At 39.8% G+C, this 18228-nt stretch overlaps 1 protein-coding gene across 4 annotated transcripts in view; it reads right to left on the bottom strand.

Annotated features, from left to right (window-relative positions):
* Nucleotides 1–18228, bottom strand: part of ZNF268 (zinc finger protein 268) — a 47672-nt gene that overhangs the window by 13175 nt on the left and 16269 nt on the right. For 3 of the 4 annotated variants that reach the window (XM_082417685.1, XM_082417684.1, XM_082417683.1), the window contains exon 3: nucleotides 9719–9919. The exons of the other annotated variant lie outside the window; for it this stretch is intronic. In XM_082417685.1, the coding sequence (XP_082273811.1) occupies nucleotides 9719–9919 (201 nt within the window). The remainder of the gene's footprint in view (nucleotides 1–9718; nucleotides 9920–18228) is intronic. 4 annotated transcript variants of the gene reach the window in all.

Below are 18228 nucleotides of genomic sequence, written 5' to 3'. Positions count from 1 at the left end.
GAAGATAGACAATTATAAACAGTTACACCTAATAACAGATCATCAAAATATATGAAACAAAAACTGACATAATTGAAGGGAGAAATAGTTTTATAATAATAGTTGGAAACTTCAATATCCCACTCCCAATAATGGATAGAACAATCAGAAAGAAAATAAGTAAGGAAACAGAATTTAAATAAACTAACTCTAACAGACATATACAGAATATTCTACCTAAGAACAAAATACACATTCTTCTCAAGTACACATGAGACATTTTCCAGGACAGACCATATGTTAGGCCACAAATTAAATCTCAATAGATTTAAAAGATAAATATCATACAAAGTATCTTCTCTGACCACACAGGATGAAGTTAAAAATCACTAAAAGCAGCAGAAAAAAAGGAAAATTCACAAATTTGTGGGAATTAAACAATATGGTCTTAAACAACCAATGGATCAAACAAATCAAAAGGGAAATTAGTAAATACTTAGACATGAATGAAAACAAAACACAGCATAAAGTTGTTGGGATGCAGTAAAAGCAGTGTTAAGGGGAAATTTTACAGTTAAAAACACGTATTTAAAACAAGAAACATCTCAAATCAATAATCTAACTTTAAAACTTAAGGAAACAGAAAAAGAACAAATTAAACACAAAGGTAGCAAAAAGAAGGAAATAAGATTAGAATACAAATAAAATAGAAACTAGAAAAACAATAGGAAAAAAAAATCAGTGAAACCAGAGCTTAGTTCTTTGAAAAGATCAACAAAATTTGATAAACCTTCAGGTAGCTAGACTGAGGGGAAAAAAAGAGAAGACTAGAATTACTAAAATCAAGAATGAAAGTGGGGAAATTAGTACTGATTCTACAAAAATAAAAATGATTATTGGAAAGTACTATAAACAACTGTATGCCAGCAAATTGGATAACTTAGTTGAAAGGAATGAATTCCATTTGTGTTTCTATCAAGATCAAATCACAAAGAAATAGGAAATATGAATAGATCTATAACTAGTAAGGAGATTGGGTCTGTAATCAAAAATCTCCCCCCAAAGAAGAAAAGCCCAGGCTTCACTGGTGAATTTTAACAAATATTTAAAGAAGTAATAACATCAATCTTTCTCAAGCTTTTCCAAAAACCTAAAGAGGAGGGAACACTTCCTAAGGCTCTGATACCAAATCCAGACAAAGCCACTGTAAGAAAACTACAAACTAATATTCCTCATGAACATACATGCAAAAATCTTCAAAATAATAGCAAATCAAATTCAGCAGCTTATTAAAAAGATCATACACCATGACCAATGGGATTTATTCTTGGAATGCAAGGATGGTTCAACATTTGAAAATTGCTCAATGCAATACATCACACTAACAGAATGAAGTTAAAAAAATGATTATCTCAATGCAGATTATCTCAATTGAAGCATGTGACAAAATTCAACACTCTTTCATGATAAAAACACTCAACAAAGTAGAAATAGAAGCAAAGTACCTCAACATAATAAAACCCACATCTTAAAAACCCACAGTGAACATCATACTCAGTGATGAAAGACTAAAAGCTTTTCTTCTAAGATCAGGAATGAGGCAAGAATGCCTGCTTTCTAGACTTCCCTGGTGGTCCAGTGGTTAAGAATCTGCCTTCCAATGCAGGAGACATGGGTTCAATCCCTGTTCAGGGAACTAAGATCCCGCATGCCACAAGGCAACTAAGCCCATGCACTCTAGAGTCCACGCACCACAACTAGAGAGAAGCCTGCGCGCCACAATGAAAGATCCCGCGTGCTGCAACTAAGACCCAATGCAGCCAAATAAATAAATAAATTTTTTTTTTAAAAAAAGGAATGCCTTCTTTCTCCACTTCTATTCAACATGGTGCTTCAAGTTCTTGCCAAAGCCATTGGACAAGAAAAAGAAATAAAACGCATCTAAATTAGAAAAGGAGTAAAATTATCTCTGTTCATGGACAATATCTTCCTATATTACATAGAAAATCTTAAAGATTCCACACACACACACACACACACACACACACACACACACACACACACAAAACCTAGTTAGAACAAATGAATTCAGCAAATAACAGGATACAAAGTCACACACCAAAATCAGGTGCATTTCTATACACTAACAATGATCAATCTGAAAAACAAATTATGAAAATGATTCCATTTATAGAATCATCAAAAAGTAATAACTGAACCTAGGAGACAAATGACTTGTAGAATGAAAACTGAAAATCTTGCTGAAAGAAATTAAAGAGCACATAAATAAATAGAAACATACCCTATGTTCCTTAATATTAAAATGTTAACACTACCCAAAGTGATCTACATATTCAATGCAATTGCTAATAAAATTCCAATGATGTTTTTTGCAAAAATAGAAAAACCCACCCTAAAATGCATATGGAAGCTCAAGGGACCCTGAATAGCCAAAACAATCTTGAAAAAGAACAAAGCTGGAGGACTCATACTTCCTGATTTCAAAACTTACTACACGGGACTTCCCTGGCGGTGCAGTGGTTAAGAATACTCCTTCCAATGCAGGGGATGCGGGTTCAATCCCTGGTCAGGGAACTAAGATCCCACATGCTGCAGGGCAACAAGGCCAGCACACCACAACTACTGAGCCTGCACACTCTGGAGCCCACGCACCACAACTAGAGAGAAGCCTGTACACCGCAACTGGAGAAGACTGCATGCCACAACAAAAAGATCCTGTATGTCACAACGAAGATCCTGCATGCCACAACTAAGATCCAATGCAGCCAAATAAATAAATAAATATTTTTTTAAAAAACTTACTACAAAGCTACATTAATCAAAACAATGTGGTATTGGCATAAAGGTGACAATGGAATAGAACAGAGTCCAGAAATAAACCCCTGCATATATGGTCAAATGATTTTTGACAATGGTTCCAAGACCATTTATGGGGAAAGTCTTTCCAACAAATACTACTGGGAAAACTGGATATCCACATGAAAAAAATGAAGTTGGACCCTCATCTAACATTATATAAAAATTAACTCAGAATGGATCAAAGACCTAAATGTAAGACCTAAAACTATATAAACCCTTAGAAGAAAACATAGGGCAAAAGCTTCACAATGTTAGATTTGGCAATGATTTCTTGAAAATGACACAAAAGGTACAAGCAACAAAAGAAAAAACCAACCAATTGGACTTCATGAAAATTAAAAAATTTTTTGTGTCAAAACACAACATCAACATAGTAAAAAGGCAACTCCCAAAATGGGAGGAAATATCTGCAAGTCATATATCTTATAAGGGATTAATATCTAGAATATATAAAGAACTAAAACTCAACAACAAAAAACAACCTATTCAAAAGTAATCAAAGGATTTGAATAGACATTTCCCCAAAGAAGATATACAAATGGCCAATAAGCACATGAAGATGCTGAACATCACTCATCATAACAAAAATGCAAATCAAAACTACAATGAGGGACTTCCCTGGTGGCGCAGTGGTTAAGAATCCACCTGCCAATGCAGGGGACACAGGTTCGAGCCCTGGGTCAGGAAGATCCCACATGCCACGGAGCAACTAAGCCTGTGCACCACAACTACTGAGCCTGTGCTCTAGAGCCCAGGAACCACAACTACTGAGCCCGTGTGCCACAATTACTGAAGCCCGCACGCCTAGAGCCCATGCTCTGCAACGAGAGAGGCCACCACAGTGAGACGCCCATGCACTGAAACGAGGAGTGGCCCCAGCTCGTCACAACTAGAGAAAGCCCATGCAGCAGCGAAGACCCAACACAGCCAAATTAATTAATTAATTAATTTTTTTAAAAAAAACCTATGAGAGTCCGCTCACACTCATTAGGATGGCTATCAAAAACCATGAAAATAACAAGGGTTGGCAAGGATGTGGAATAACTGGAATGCTTGTACACTGCTGGTGGGGATACAACATGGTGTAGCTGCTGTGAAAAACAGTTTGGTGGCTCCTCAAAAAATTAAAAATTATTATTACCATATGGTCCAGCAATTTCATCTCTGGGTATATCCCCAAAGGAAGTGAAAGCAGGGTCTGAAAGAGATATTTCTACATCCATGTTCACAGCAGCATTAATATTCACAGTAGCTAAAACGTGAAAGCAATCCAAGTGTCCATGGATGGATGAATGGATAAGCAAAATGAAGTATATACATACAACAAATTATTATTCAGCTTTAAAAAGGAAGAAAGTTCTGCAGTATGCTATAACAAGGATGAACCTTGTGAACATTATGTCAAGGGAGATAAGCCAGTCACAAAAAGACAATTACTGTATGACTCCACTTATATGAGGTAACTAGCGTAGTCAAAATCATAGAGACGGAAAGTAGAATGGTGCTTGCCAGGGGTTATGGGGGGGGGGAGTTATTGTTTAATGGTATAGAGCTTCAGTTTTTCAAGAGGAAGAGCATTGTGGAGACAGATATGGTGGTTATGATTGCCAGTGTTATGAATGTATTTAATACCACTGAATTGTCACTTAAAATGGTTAAGATGATAAAAGAAAATATGTGTGCAGAAATACGTATGCTCCAAAATACAAACAGTGGTTTAAAAAATCAAAGATCTAAAACATGGAACAATATAGGGTGTTCATGGATTGGAAAATTCAGTATTGTTAAGATGTAAATTTTCCCTAATTTGACTCATGGATTCACTGTAATTCCAGTCAAAGTCCTAACAAGTTTTTTTGTAGCTATCCACAAGCTCTTCTATAATTAATACGGAAAGGCAAAAAACTAGAACAGCCAAAACAATTCTGAAGAACAAAGGTGCAGCACTCCCACTAGCCCACTTTAAGACTTCCTATAAAAGCAAGATAGCATGATACCGGTAAAAGATTAGACACAAAAATCAACGGAACACAAAAGAGAGCCTAGAAATAGACCCACATAAACACTGTCTCTTGAAAAAAAAAATTCTTTTTTTCATAAACACACAAAAGCAATTCAATGGAGAAAGGATCACCTTTTCAATAAATGGTGCTGGAACCCTTGCACATCCATACACATAAAAAATGAACCTCAACACATACCCCACACTCTATACAAAAATTAACTAAAAATGGATCACAGACTTAAATGTGAAAGCTAAAACTTTACAAATTCCAGAGAAAAAAAATTTTTAATTTGTGCACTTTTGTTTGGGCAATGAAATTTTAGATATGACACCAAAAGCACAACCCATTTTAAAAAATTAAAATTCAGAAAATAAACTTTATCAAAATTAAAACATTTTGCTCTGTGAAAGTTGGTGTCATGGAAATGAAAACACAAACCAGAGACTGGGAGAAAATATCTGAAAATCACTTTTCTTATAAAGGATTTAAATCTAGAATAACACAGAATTCTTAAAAATCCATGACAACAGATGGCCAAAAAGCACATGAAAAGATGCTCAACATCACTAATTACTAGAGAATACAAATCAAAACTGCAATGAGGTATCACCTCCCACCAGTCACAGAATGGCCATCATCAAAAAATCTATAAACAATAAATGCTGGAGAAGATGTGGAGAAAAGGGAACCCTCCTACACTGTTGGTGGGAATGGAAATTGGTACAACCACTATGGAGAACAGTATGGAGGTTCCTTAAAAAACTAAAAATAGAACTACCATATGACCCAGCAATCCCACTCCTAGGCATATACCCAGAGAAAACCACAATTTGAAAAGATACACGCACCCTAATGTTCACTGCAGCACTATTTACAATAGCCAGGACATGGAAGCAACCTATGTGTCCATCAACAGAGGAATGGATAAAGAAGGTGTGGTACCTCTATGACATAAATCACAGCAAGATCCTTTTTGACCCACCTCCTAGAGTAATGGAAATAAGAACAAAAATAAACAAATGGAACCTAATGAAACTTAAAAGCTTTTGCACAGCAAAGGAAACCATAAACAAGACCAAAAGACAACCCTCAGAATGGGAGAAAATATCTGCAAACAAAGCAACTGACAAAGGATTAGTCTCCAAAATATACAAGCAGCTCATGCAGCTCAATATCAAAAAAACAAACAACCCAATCCAAAAATGGGCAGAAGACCTAAACAGACATTTCTCCAAAGAAGACATACAGATTGCCATCAAACACATGAAAAGATACTCAACATCACTAATCATTAGAGAAATGCAAATCAAAACCACAATGACGTATCACCTCACACTGGTCAGAATGGCCATCATCAAAAAATCTACAAACAATAAATGCTCAAGAGGGTGTGGAGAAAAGGGAACCCTCCTGCACTGTTGGTAGGAATGTAAATTGATACAGCCACTATGGAGAACAGTATGGAGGTTCCTTAAAAAACTAAAAACAGAACTACCATATGACCCAGCAATCCCACTACTGGGCATATACCCTGAGAAAACCATAATTCAAAAAGACATATGTACCACAGTGTTCACTACAGCACTACTTACAATAGCCAGGACATGGAAGCAACCTAAATGTCTACTGACAGATGAATGGATAAAGAAGATGTGGCACATATATACAATGGAATATTACTTGGCCATAAAAAGGAACAAATTGAGTTATTTGCAGTGAGGTGGATGGACCTAGAGACTGTTATACAGAGTTAAGTAAGTCAGAAAGAGAAAAACAAATACCGCATGCTAACACACATATATGGAATCTTAAAAAATGGTATCGATGAACCTAGTGGCAGGGCAGGAATAAAGACGCAGACAGAGAACGGACTTGAGGACACAGCGGGGGTAAGGGGAAGCTGGGATGAAGTGAGAGAGTAGCATTGACATATATACACTACCAAATGTAAAATGGATGGCTAGTGGGAAGCTGCTACATAGCACAGGGAGATCAGCTCGGTGCTTTGTGACCACCTAGAGGGGTGGGATAGGGAGGGTGGGAGGGAGGCTCAAGAGGGAGGGGATATGGGGATATATGTATACATATAGCTGATTCACTTTGTTATACAGCAGAAACTAACACAACATTGTAAAGCAATTATACTTCAATAAAGATATTAAAAAAAAAAAGAATGAGAAAGCATGATTTTGTAGCCCCAAATCCTGAAGAGCCGTATGTAATATCTTAATGTCATGCCCATCAAACTCAGTAAGTTTGGCTTCTGCCCTCTCAAGACAAAATAAATAAGTTAAAGAATAAAAAAAATTTTTTTTTAATGATGCGGTACATATATACAATGGAATATTACTCAGCCATAAAAAAGAACAAAATAATGCCATTTGCAGCAACATGGATGGACCCAGAGATTGTCATACTCAGTGAAGCAAGAAAGACAAATGTCATATGATATTGCTTATATGTGGAATCTAAAAAAATGGTAGTAATGAACTTATCTACAAAACAGAGACAGAGTCACAGATGTAGAAAACAAACTTATGGTACCAGGGGATGGGAGGAAGGATAAACTGGGAGATTGGGATTGACATATACACACTAGTATATATAAAATAGATAACTAATAAGAACCTACTGCACAGGGAACTCTACTTAATACTCTGTAGTGGCCTATATGTGAAAAGAATCTAAAAAAGAATGGAGGGACTTCCCTGGGGGTCCAGTGGTTAAGACTTCACCTTCTAATGCAGGGGGTGCGGGTTCAATCCCCGGTTGGGGAGCTAAGATCCCACATGCCTAGGGCCAAAAAAAAAAAAAAACCAAAACATAAAACAGAAGCAATATTGTAACAAATTCAACAGACTTGAAAAAAAATGGTCCACATCAAAAAAAAATCTTAAAAAAAAAATTAAATTAAAAAGAGTAGATATATGTATAACTGATTCACTTTGCTGTACACCTGATACTAACACAACATTGTAAATCAACTATACTCCAATAAAAAATTTTTTTAAATATTAAATTAAAAAAAAATCAATGACAAGAAAACAGATACTTCACCAAAGATACAGAAAGAATAAAACACATATAGAAATATACTCAATAACACTAGCTAGCCATTAGGGAAATGCAACTTAAAACCACAGTAAAATATCACCTCACATCTATTAGAATGGCAAAATTTTTAACAACCTGACAATACCCAGAACTGGTCAGGATGAGGAACAGGGACGCTCATTCACTGCAAGTGGGAATGCAAAACTGCAAGGCACTCTGGAAGACAGTCTCTTAAAAAGCTAAACATAGAATCGCCATACAATCCAGCAATCATGCTCCTAGGTATTTACCCAACTGATCTGAAAACTCATGTCCACACAAAAACCCACATGTGAATGTTGATAGCATTCATAATCACCCAAAACTGGAAGCATCCAGATATCAAGACTTATTATAAATCAAGATAGCGTGAAATTGGCATAAGGATAGAAAAGTAGGCCAATGGAACAGAATAAAGAGTTGTGAAACCAAACTATATTTATGGACGCCTGATATATGACAAGGTGGCACCGCAGAGCCATAGGTAGAGGGTCAATCACTTCAGTGGCACTGGGGCAATTAGGCAACTTGATGAAAAAAATAGAGCTTGACTCCTACTCACACTAAACATAAATATTAATTCTAGATGTATTGTGAATCTACATGTGAAAGGTAAATGTGAACAATGAAAACTGTCTTCATGAGCTTTGGATAACAAAAAAGTTCTTAGACTGGACACAAAAAACACCAGTAATAAAAGAAAAAATTTATAAACTAAATTAAGTTAAAATTAGAAATAGCTGTTCATCAAAAGGCAGCATTAATTAACAGAATGAAAAGGCAAGACAGGAAAAAAAACCCAGCTTGTAAACAAATACTGAACAACAGTTAATGCTGTGCATACAGAAGTATTTAGAGGGAAGCATGCTGATGTCTAAAATATATTAAGAAATACAGCAAAAATAAGATGGGGTAAGAGATGCAGAGGGATGGAAAGACGGATCATGTGATAAAGCAAGTACAGTAAAATGTTAAAGGTAAATTCAAGGTGATGAGTATACAGATGTTCACTGCAAAATCCTTTCGACTTTGCCCTGCGTTTGAAAACCATCATAACAAAATACTGGAGGTAAGAGAAGCACCCCAGGTAAAACCTGAGTATGGATTTGGTATCAAGTTTGCTTTAAACTTCAATGTGCATGAATCACTGAATCTTGTTAAGATGAAGTCTTGATATAACAGGACTGAGGTGCGGCCTGAAACTCAGCATTTCTAACAAGCTTCCAGAAAATAAATAACTCCTTTCAGTCAATAAGAAACAGACAGAAAACACCCACAAAAGGTAACAAAATGTCCAAAAAGCATGCTAGCAGGAAATGCAAAGTAAGCCCATACAGAAACACCACCATACCAGAATGGCTCAAATAAAAAGAACAACAGTAATTAAGAGCTGGCAGAGAACATGAGGCAAGTGGACACCCAGACACTGCTGATGGCCGTACAAGAGGACGGTGCTTAATGAAAAATATAAGCAATACAGCAGGATACACATGTGTACACGCCACCAACATAAATTAAAAATGCATTCACACCAGAAACAATACACAGTTTGTAAACACATATAAACAGAACAATATCCATTAAAAAATTTGGGGGGGGGGCGTGGAAAAGGAGCTGAAAACTGAGTCTGGGGAAACCAGGAAACAGGGACCTCAGGGACCTTACACGACCTCCCACCTGAGGACCTCCATCCCTCTCCCTCCAAAAAAATGAAAAAGAAATAAAGAAAAGAAGTGGAAATGAACAAAGCAGTAACTCACCCAGGTCTTCTTCGCTTTCGGCTTCTCCTGGGAAATAAACAGCCACTCTAGGACCTGCTCCGTCCCGGGACTCTTGTGCCTCTGCCGGGGTCCTCCAGGGAGAGGCCTCTGGTCAGGGGTCTCTTGACCCAGGATGGATCCCTCCCCTTGGAGCTTTCTGATGCCATCGTGCGTGCTGTCTCGCTCCTGGAGAGGTGGGACCTGCAGACCCAAGAGCAAGCTCACTTTTGCGAGCACTTTTCCTCTGGGCCCCGACCTTGGTCTCCTTTGCTGGTGAACGCGCTCACCCAGGCTGGGCTGGGGGCTCTGCAGACTGTGGTCAGTGCGGCTGGGGGGGGGGGGCACAAGTGAGAGGAAACGGAAATGGGGAACCCAGCACACGACCACAGCCACCCCCCACCGCCAAGACTCTGCACAGGCCCCCAGGAACCCTGGAAGTGCAGCAACCACCCAGAGATTTAAACAACTTCGGGCAGACACTCAAGAAGAACATGATGCCAGATGGTAAGGAGGGAACGACCCTGCTGGAGGCGATGTACACGAGAAATAGGCTGTGGACGAAACAGTCTGTTTCAGTAGAGCTTCTTCTCTCAATATCTGGATGTCCATGAACAATTCACTTCGTCTCTCTCACTGAGTCTTATTTTTGTTGTTAAACATTGAGAGTAGGATGAGATCAGGGGAACAGTGTAGTCTTTTAATCTCCCAATAAAAACAAAAGAGGCCTACCAGAATAGCAAGAGAAGAAGCCCAGAGATGTCCACAGACAGACAAATGGACCCAGGTGACAGGGCTCCTCACAAAGCTAGGATCCAGGCAGATGTGACCTAACTGCAGAACTGGGGCGGGGGACCGGGGGCCACATGCTGCCGATCTCCAAAGTCACCCCCGACAGGAGAGCACCTCCCGAGGGGAATCTGAGCCTCTCAGGCTCAGAGGTGCAGGTGACTAAAAAAGACGTTCCCAAAGTCGCTAAGTGACCTAACAGTGCTGTGGCCACCTAGGAACACAAAGGTCTGAGAAATAATGGGCAAACCGTCCCTTCTACAAGGACGGGTCTTCACTGCGAGGGAAAGCTGCTGGAAATGGAGCCCAAATTTATCAGCACAAGTGAGAAAAAAAAGATTCAGGCAAAGAGAGGGACAAGAGAAAGGAGATTCTGAGAATGAGAGGGGAAGGAGAGAAAAGGGAAGAGAGAAAGGCACTCGGCAGTCAGGGGGAAGGGTCCAGAGGATGCTCATTCCAGAAGCTATTATAACAACAAAATACAAGGGGTAAAACTGAGAGAAACATGTTAGGATACAAGGCATGCTGAACTCTAGGAAACACAGGGCTAGAGGCAGAAATAAGGCTTCCTGACAAGGCTTAGCATTGAGTCAGGTCAGATATGTATGTATGTGTGTTTGCTTATATTTCCAAAAGAATCACTGAGAGAATGAACTAGAAACTGTAAAAATGGTTCCCTCCAGGGGAGGGAGGGAAGGAACAGAGCAGGAGGGATGGAGGCTTGTCTGAATGACACTACGTACTTTCTACTTTGAATCATGTAAATATTTCACATGATCTAAAAGAGGAGGGAGGGCAATCCCTAACACTGAAAATAAATGTCAACAAATACATTTATTTATACAATTGGAAACAAAACTACAACGGACAACCATTTTACCAACTGACTTAACATGCGGTATTTAACTGTGTATTCTTTGGATAAAATGGGCTACAAAGACAGACTGAACCTCATTTAGTACCCTTGTTAATGGTAACAAATTGTTGTTTTAAAACCGTCTTATGTATGCTATAGGACATGACAGTTATATCACTCTTTTTAAGAACCAAGATATCTAACACATGACAAAAAGTTGCAAGAATAAAGTTTTTAACCCTCACGCACAGCTGGTGGGAATGTAAAATGGAGCAGCCACTTTGGACCCAGCTTGGCAGTTCCTCAGTGTTAAACCCAGAATTACTGTATTACCCGGCGATCCCATTCCTAGGTATCCGCTCAACAGAATTAAAAGCCTCCATCACAGAAACGCTTGCACACAAATGGCTCTAACAGCCTGATTCCTAATAGCCAAATACCCGTCAACGGATGAAGGGATAAACCATATGTGATCTATACATACAAAGGCACGTTATTTAGCCATAAGAAGGAATGAAGCACCAAAAAATGCTACTACATTATGAACCTTTGTACTATAGGTACCTGACAATTAGCTTCTTTTGACTGTAATGCAAGTGCCTGATCGTACTGAAAGCTTCTGATTTCTGAGGCGCCACTTCAAAGACATCCGTCTTAGATAAGCGCACTGCCAGCCACACGGCGGGATAAGGAGTCAGGCCGCCCCACCTGACGTTCCCCTCCCAGAAAGCCCTGGGTGACCTAGGTAACTGCTCACTGGAGTGACCCCGCTCTTCCCTTCCAGTGCCTGAATTCTCAGCCTTATTTTAAATTCACCAATAAATAATGAACCTGCAACCCCCCCTTGACCCCAATAATAAAGGCAGAACCTCAACCCCCCTTGACCCCAGTAAAGGCAGAACCCCAGGTCCACAGTCTCGTCCAATCCCTCTCTCTGCTGTGTGGCCCCCCGTGTGCCACGTACCCCGCAGGGTCTGTGAGTAATAAACCTTAAGTTTTCAGAGTTCCCGACGGTTGCTGAGGAGATGCGCCTTGCAGTCACAGTAAGAACCACAAGGGCTGGCCCAGCCATGACGCTGGCTCCAGTCAGGGAAGCGTCTGTGGGGCTGCCACAAGCAGCACGGGTCCCGGCGAGCCCCGCCCCAGGCGCTCTGCGTCACAGCGTCATTCCTGCCAGGCTGAGACCAACACAAAGCTACCTTGAAAACACTACGCTAAATGAAAGAAGCCAGATACACAGGGCCACCTCTGACATGATTCTGTTTACACAAATGTCTAGGATAGGGAAATTCTTGAACACACCAAGTAGATTAAATGGCTGTAAGGGGATAGGGGAAGGAGGGGATGGAGAGTGGCTTGTGAATGGGGACAGGGTTTCTTCTGGAAGTAATGATAATGTTCTGAAATTGGATACGGTGATATTTAGGCAACTCTGTGAATACTAAAAATGACTGAAGGCACACCTTAAAACGGTAAATTTTATGGTATATAAATTATACCTCAATAATGCTTCTATATAAAGAGTAATTTTTTTTAACTTCAATGATTTTTAATAAATTGAAAGTTTTGCAACAGTCCGCTCATGCAGGTTTACAGCGTTCCTACTGCCTCAGACATTCCTCCGGAGCCGAGGCCCACGCTCACCCCCGACGCCCAGACAACCACTGCTCTGCTCCTGTGCACAGATCTGCCTGTTCCGGACATTTCACACGACTGGGACCACACGAGGTACTGCGTCTGGCTTCTTCCGCTCAGCACAATACTTTGGAGGTTTATTCTTGTTACAGCACACACCAGAGGTTTGCTCCTTTATTGCTGAATAGTGTTCCATTTTGTCCATACGTTCACCACTTAATCCACATTTAGATTCTTTTTAGTTTTGAGCTACTATACAAGTCTTTGTGTGAACATGCCTTCCTTTATCTTGGGTAAATTCCTAGAAGTAAAACTGCTGCACTGTACAGTAAGTTTATATTTAACCTTTTAAAGAAACTGCCAAAACCTTTACAAAGCGACTGTACCACTTTATTCCCACCAGCAGTCTACAGTGGTTCCAATTTCTCTACATCCTTGTCAACACTTACTGTCTGCCTTTTTGGTTATAGCCATTGGGTATAAAGTGGGACTTCATTATGATATTAATCTTATTTCCCTAGTGACTCATGATGTTAAACATCTTTTCCGGTGCTTACTTGCCATCTATACATCTTCTTTGGTGAAGTGTCTGTTCAAATCCTTTGCCCATGTTTTAAATTGGGTTGTCTGTCTTCCTACTGAGTTGTAAGCATTCTTCATATATTCTGGATATACCCTTGTTATCAGGTACATGATTTGCAAATACTATCTCCTGGACTTTAAATACTTAAAGTCCCGGTCTGGGACTTGTGTTTTCATTTTCTGAATGGTAACTTTGAAGTTCAAAAGTTTTTATCTTGACGTGGCCCAATTTCTATCTCGAAAAGCACAACCTATAAAAGAGCTTTCTAAGAACTTTAGCCTAAGAGAAGGTCATGAATATTTTCCCCTATGATTTCTCCCAGGAATTTTATAGCTTTTGCTCTTGAAGTCTACGCTCCAACTGGAGGTCATCTTCTGGTATTGGGTGAGCTAAGAGTCACGGCTCATCTTCTTAGAAGATTTTTACTTGTGAAAACATAAAATACATAACATAAACTTAGCATCTTAACCATTTTCAAGTGTACAGTTCATTGGAATTCAGTACCTTCACAGTGCTGTGTAACCATTCCCAGCAGGTCACATTCATCTCCAGAACTCTTCATCTTGCAAAACTGAAACTCTGTATCCTCTGAGCAGTAACTTCCCATTCTCCTCCTACCACGGCTCCCTGACAACCAGCGTGGACCACACTTTCTATGCTCTTGACTACTCTAGGAACTGAAACCATGCTCCACAGGGTTAACAAACAGTGGCGACTAACAGAAATTCTCGAGCTCGTCTTACAGAGCAGCAGCCAAGGGGCAGCTTGTTAAACCCCCCACCTGAACCCGCCCTCAGTGACTAAGCTTGCCTGAATTACTAACTGTCCCCTAGAGGTAACACCTCTGACGTATGGGTCACTATATCAATGGGCACTTAAGCGGTTTTCCAGAAACCTAGAGTCAGCTCTTGTCCAGTGCAAGGCAGCCAAGACCGGTTGGGACCGCTGACCCTAAAAACCGGGCCTGCACACGTCTGATGAATGACCGCCTGATGTCAGAGGGCCAAAACCTCCACCCTCGGATCATGCTAAGTGTCTACATTTTTGAACACGTATCCCACAAAGAAGCATGTACCCCGATACGCCTGCACAGAACACAGATTACCTCACCTTTTCCCTACTTCCAATCACTTCCCCACACCTAAGACTTCCCTACTTCTTTATCCCGTGAATATCTCAAGTCCCTCACCTGCGAGGAGACAGATCTGACATTTGTTCTCCCATCTCCTCACTTGGCTGTCTCGTGAACAAACTCTTTCTCTGCTACAAACTGCAGCGCCTCAGCGTTTGGCTTGCTGCGTGTTGGGCGAACAAACCTGGTTCAGTAACAGAACCTCACGTAAGTAGAATCTTACAGTATTTGTCCTTTTGTGACTGGCTTATTTCACTGAAAACAATGTCCTCAAGGTTCAGCCATGTTGTAGGCATGTGTCAGAATTCATTTCTTTTTAAGACTGAATATACACATACACACCCACACCCCATTTTGTTTATCCATTCATCTCTTAGTGAACAACTGGGTTACTTCCACCCAAAAAAGAGTAATTTCAAAAAAATAAATCTTTTAAACTCTGTAATTTGAATTGGAAATATCAAAATGAATCATAATTTTTTTCCTTTCCAAAGATCCCTAGGTCTGCCTACTGAAACAGCCCAGAAGTAATGACATTCCAGTATCAACAGTGGTCCCTGAGCACACTCCCTACGAAAAGACACAGGCTCCTGGAGAAAAGGTTGATTCCAGATCTGGGACGGGAAATACGCAAATGAGCGGAGAATACCTTCTTGGGCCCAAAAGCGAGGAAGCCAGGAAGCCAGCTAAGACTAACAGAGTCTTTCCAAAAAGCCTCAGAGCCAAGCTGAAAGGCTCCCTTTGGCTAAGGCTGGGACAATGAAACCCTCTAAAAGAATACTGACTGCAACTGATTGAAACTAACTGTGAACAGTATTAAGATTTACGAGTTTCTTAATCATACTCAAATTAACAAAAAGAAAAAAAAATCAAATGAAAAACTCACTGCTGTCACCAATGGATGTAACTAGGGCATCATCTCCTTAGTGAAAACTGGCAATTAAAGGGAAAGAGTTAAGCATGGATCTGCCATCCCTATACAAATCGTGTCTCTGGGTAACCAAACGGTTCTGTTGATGAAGAAATGTTCTTTTTTAGAGAAGCATTCTGTAAATTCTTTCAGAAAATTCCTACTACAAAAATGGAAAGAATGATAGAGTTAGAAAGTCACCACTTTGTAGATGCTGTGAAATAACTGGCTGAGGGGAAGGTCATAATTGATGAAACCGTTAGAAAAGGCTGATGGGAAACTTCACAACAACAATACCACACCGTCACCCCTGACCCCGCCAATCGATCTTTGCATCACCTAGAGCGAGTCAACCAGACATACGTGCCTCCTGAGGTGACAAGACAAAGCACTATCAAGTATTCTTGCCAAAAACATTAATAAATGAATCTAAAGTCTCTAAAGATAAATTTCAGTTTACCAGAAATACTGGTGACAGGAAACATGTTAAATGTGACCACAAGGAAACAGAGATAAATCTAAAATGAAGGACATTCTAAAGGACAAATGGCCCAGCATCTTTAAAAAGTCAATGGGGGAAAAAAAAGAAAGAAGGATGGGTTACTCTGGATTAAAAGAGACTTAAAGTATGTAACAGTAAGAAGTGTGTACCTTGTTTGGATTTTGATTTGAACTTGCCAACGTTAAAAAGGAAAATGAAATCTGAACATGGAATAATTCCATGATACCAAGGAATTATTCTGTTAGGTGTAATAGTGGTATTATAATTATATTAGAAAATGTATGTCTTTTAATACCTAGTGATGTACGGATGAAATAACGTGAGAACTGAACCTGCTTCAAAATACTTCAGAGTATTTTGGAGTAAGGTACCTTTATCCTACGCCTTAAATTTTTCCTTTGAAGAATTTTTCGAGAACAGTGACCACCACACAAGAAAATAAAGCTTTCAGAAAACAAGACAACATGAACAAGAACCAATGAAAATCAACAAACAACAGAAAGAAAACCTTGTAGCCAACAGACAGTGCAATTGATGGACACTGGTTATAAATCAAATATTATATTCAAGGAGAGAAAGGCAAGCCTTATGACTTGGCAAGGACTTGGACAAATAACTTAGCAAGCACATTTGAAAAAGAACTAGAAAGAATTTATAGGAATGATAAAAACACATCAACTGAAGTCTCTTTAATAGCAGGTTAGGAAGAATTAGTAAACGAAAGGACTAACCGGAAGAAATTATCTAGAAAGTAGTATGGAGAGACAGATGGGCAAGAGAGGAGAGCAGTGACACACAGACTGAGAAGGTCTATCATAAGCTGCACTAGAGTCTAAAAGGAAACAACAGAGCAAATTTTAAAATGGGGGGTGGGGCACAGCTTTCTGACAGCAGGCAGGTATCTAATGAACGTAGAAAGAATAATGAAATTAGATAAAACTCATTTGTCAACTAGCATAATAAAAACGCACACAAGAATCACCCATGCAGGCTAAGTGAGTGGGTGAAAGTTTGAGGACTAAAAGGTATTTATTTCATCCCAGTATCTCCCAACAGATACTGACTTACAAAGGGAAGAGAGAGTGACTACAGGGGAGGGAACACAGACACCACCTTCACCAAGTGAGGCAAGTTCACATCAGCAGCCACGAGTGCCCCTGATGTGACGCAGGAAAGAATGCATCACTTCTGAAACACATCAGGAGGAGGAGCAAACAACCCCACACTGAGGGATACTCCACAGGATGCCCTGGACTCCAGAAACACGTCATGACAAAAAAGACTGAGGAACTGCTCCAGGTTAGACGAAAGAGCCAGCATAGCCCATCGCAACACATGATTCAAGTTACTCTTTCCCCATAAAGGACAGTATTTCCAAAATTTCTACAAAGAAACAATTGGCAAAATCGCAATAAGACCTGTAAATGAAATAACAGCATTGTATTGATGTCAATTTTCTGATTCAGTGGTTATGTAAAAAACTGTTCTTGTTTGTGAGATGTACTGCAGTATTTAGGGGTAAAGGAACATCATGTCTGCAAATTAGTTTCAGTTAAGAAAAAAAAATGTGTATGTATGAGGAGAGAGAAAGAGGAGAGGAGCTGGGAACAGAGAGTGAGAGAGAAAATGATAAAGCAAGTGCAGTAAAATATTACTAACTGAGGAATCTGGATGAAGGTATAGAAGAACTTTTGTATTATTCCTGCAACTTTTTTAAGATCTAAAATTATGTCAAAATAAAAACTTAAATTAAAAAAACTTTACAGCATAAATAATGTGTATAATGCCCAAACATCTCTACAGAAGGAAAAAGAATAAAAATTATCAGTCAAGGGCTTCCCTGGTGGCGCAGTGGTTGAGAATCTGCCTGCCAATGCAGGGGGCACGGGTTCGAGCCCTGGTCCGGGAAGATCCCACATGCCACGGAGCAACTGGGCCCGTGAGCCACAATTACTGAGCCTGCGCGTCTGGAGCCTGTGCTCCGCAACAAGAGAGACCGCGATAGTGAGAAGCCCGCGCACCGCAATGAAGAGTGGTCCCCGCTTGCCGCAACTGGAGAGAGCCCTCGCACAGAAACGAAGACCCAACACAGCCATAAATAAATAA

This window comes from Balaenoptera physalus (assembly GCF_965194825.1).
Source record: "Balaenoptera physalus genome assembly, chromosome: 12".
NCBI lineage: Eukaryota > Metazoa > Chordata > Mammalia > Artiodactyla > Balaenopteridae > Balaenoptera > Balaenoptera physalus.
Note: the sequence above shows the minus strand (reverse complement) of the source record. Positions and strands in the feature narration are given on the sequence as shown.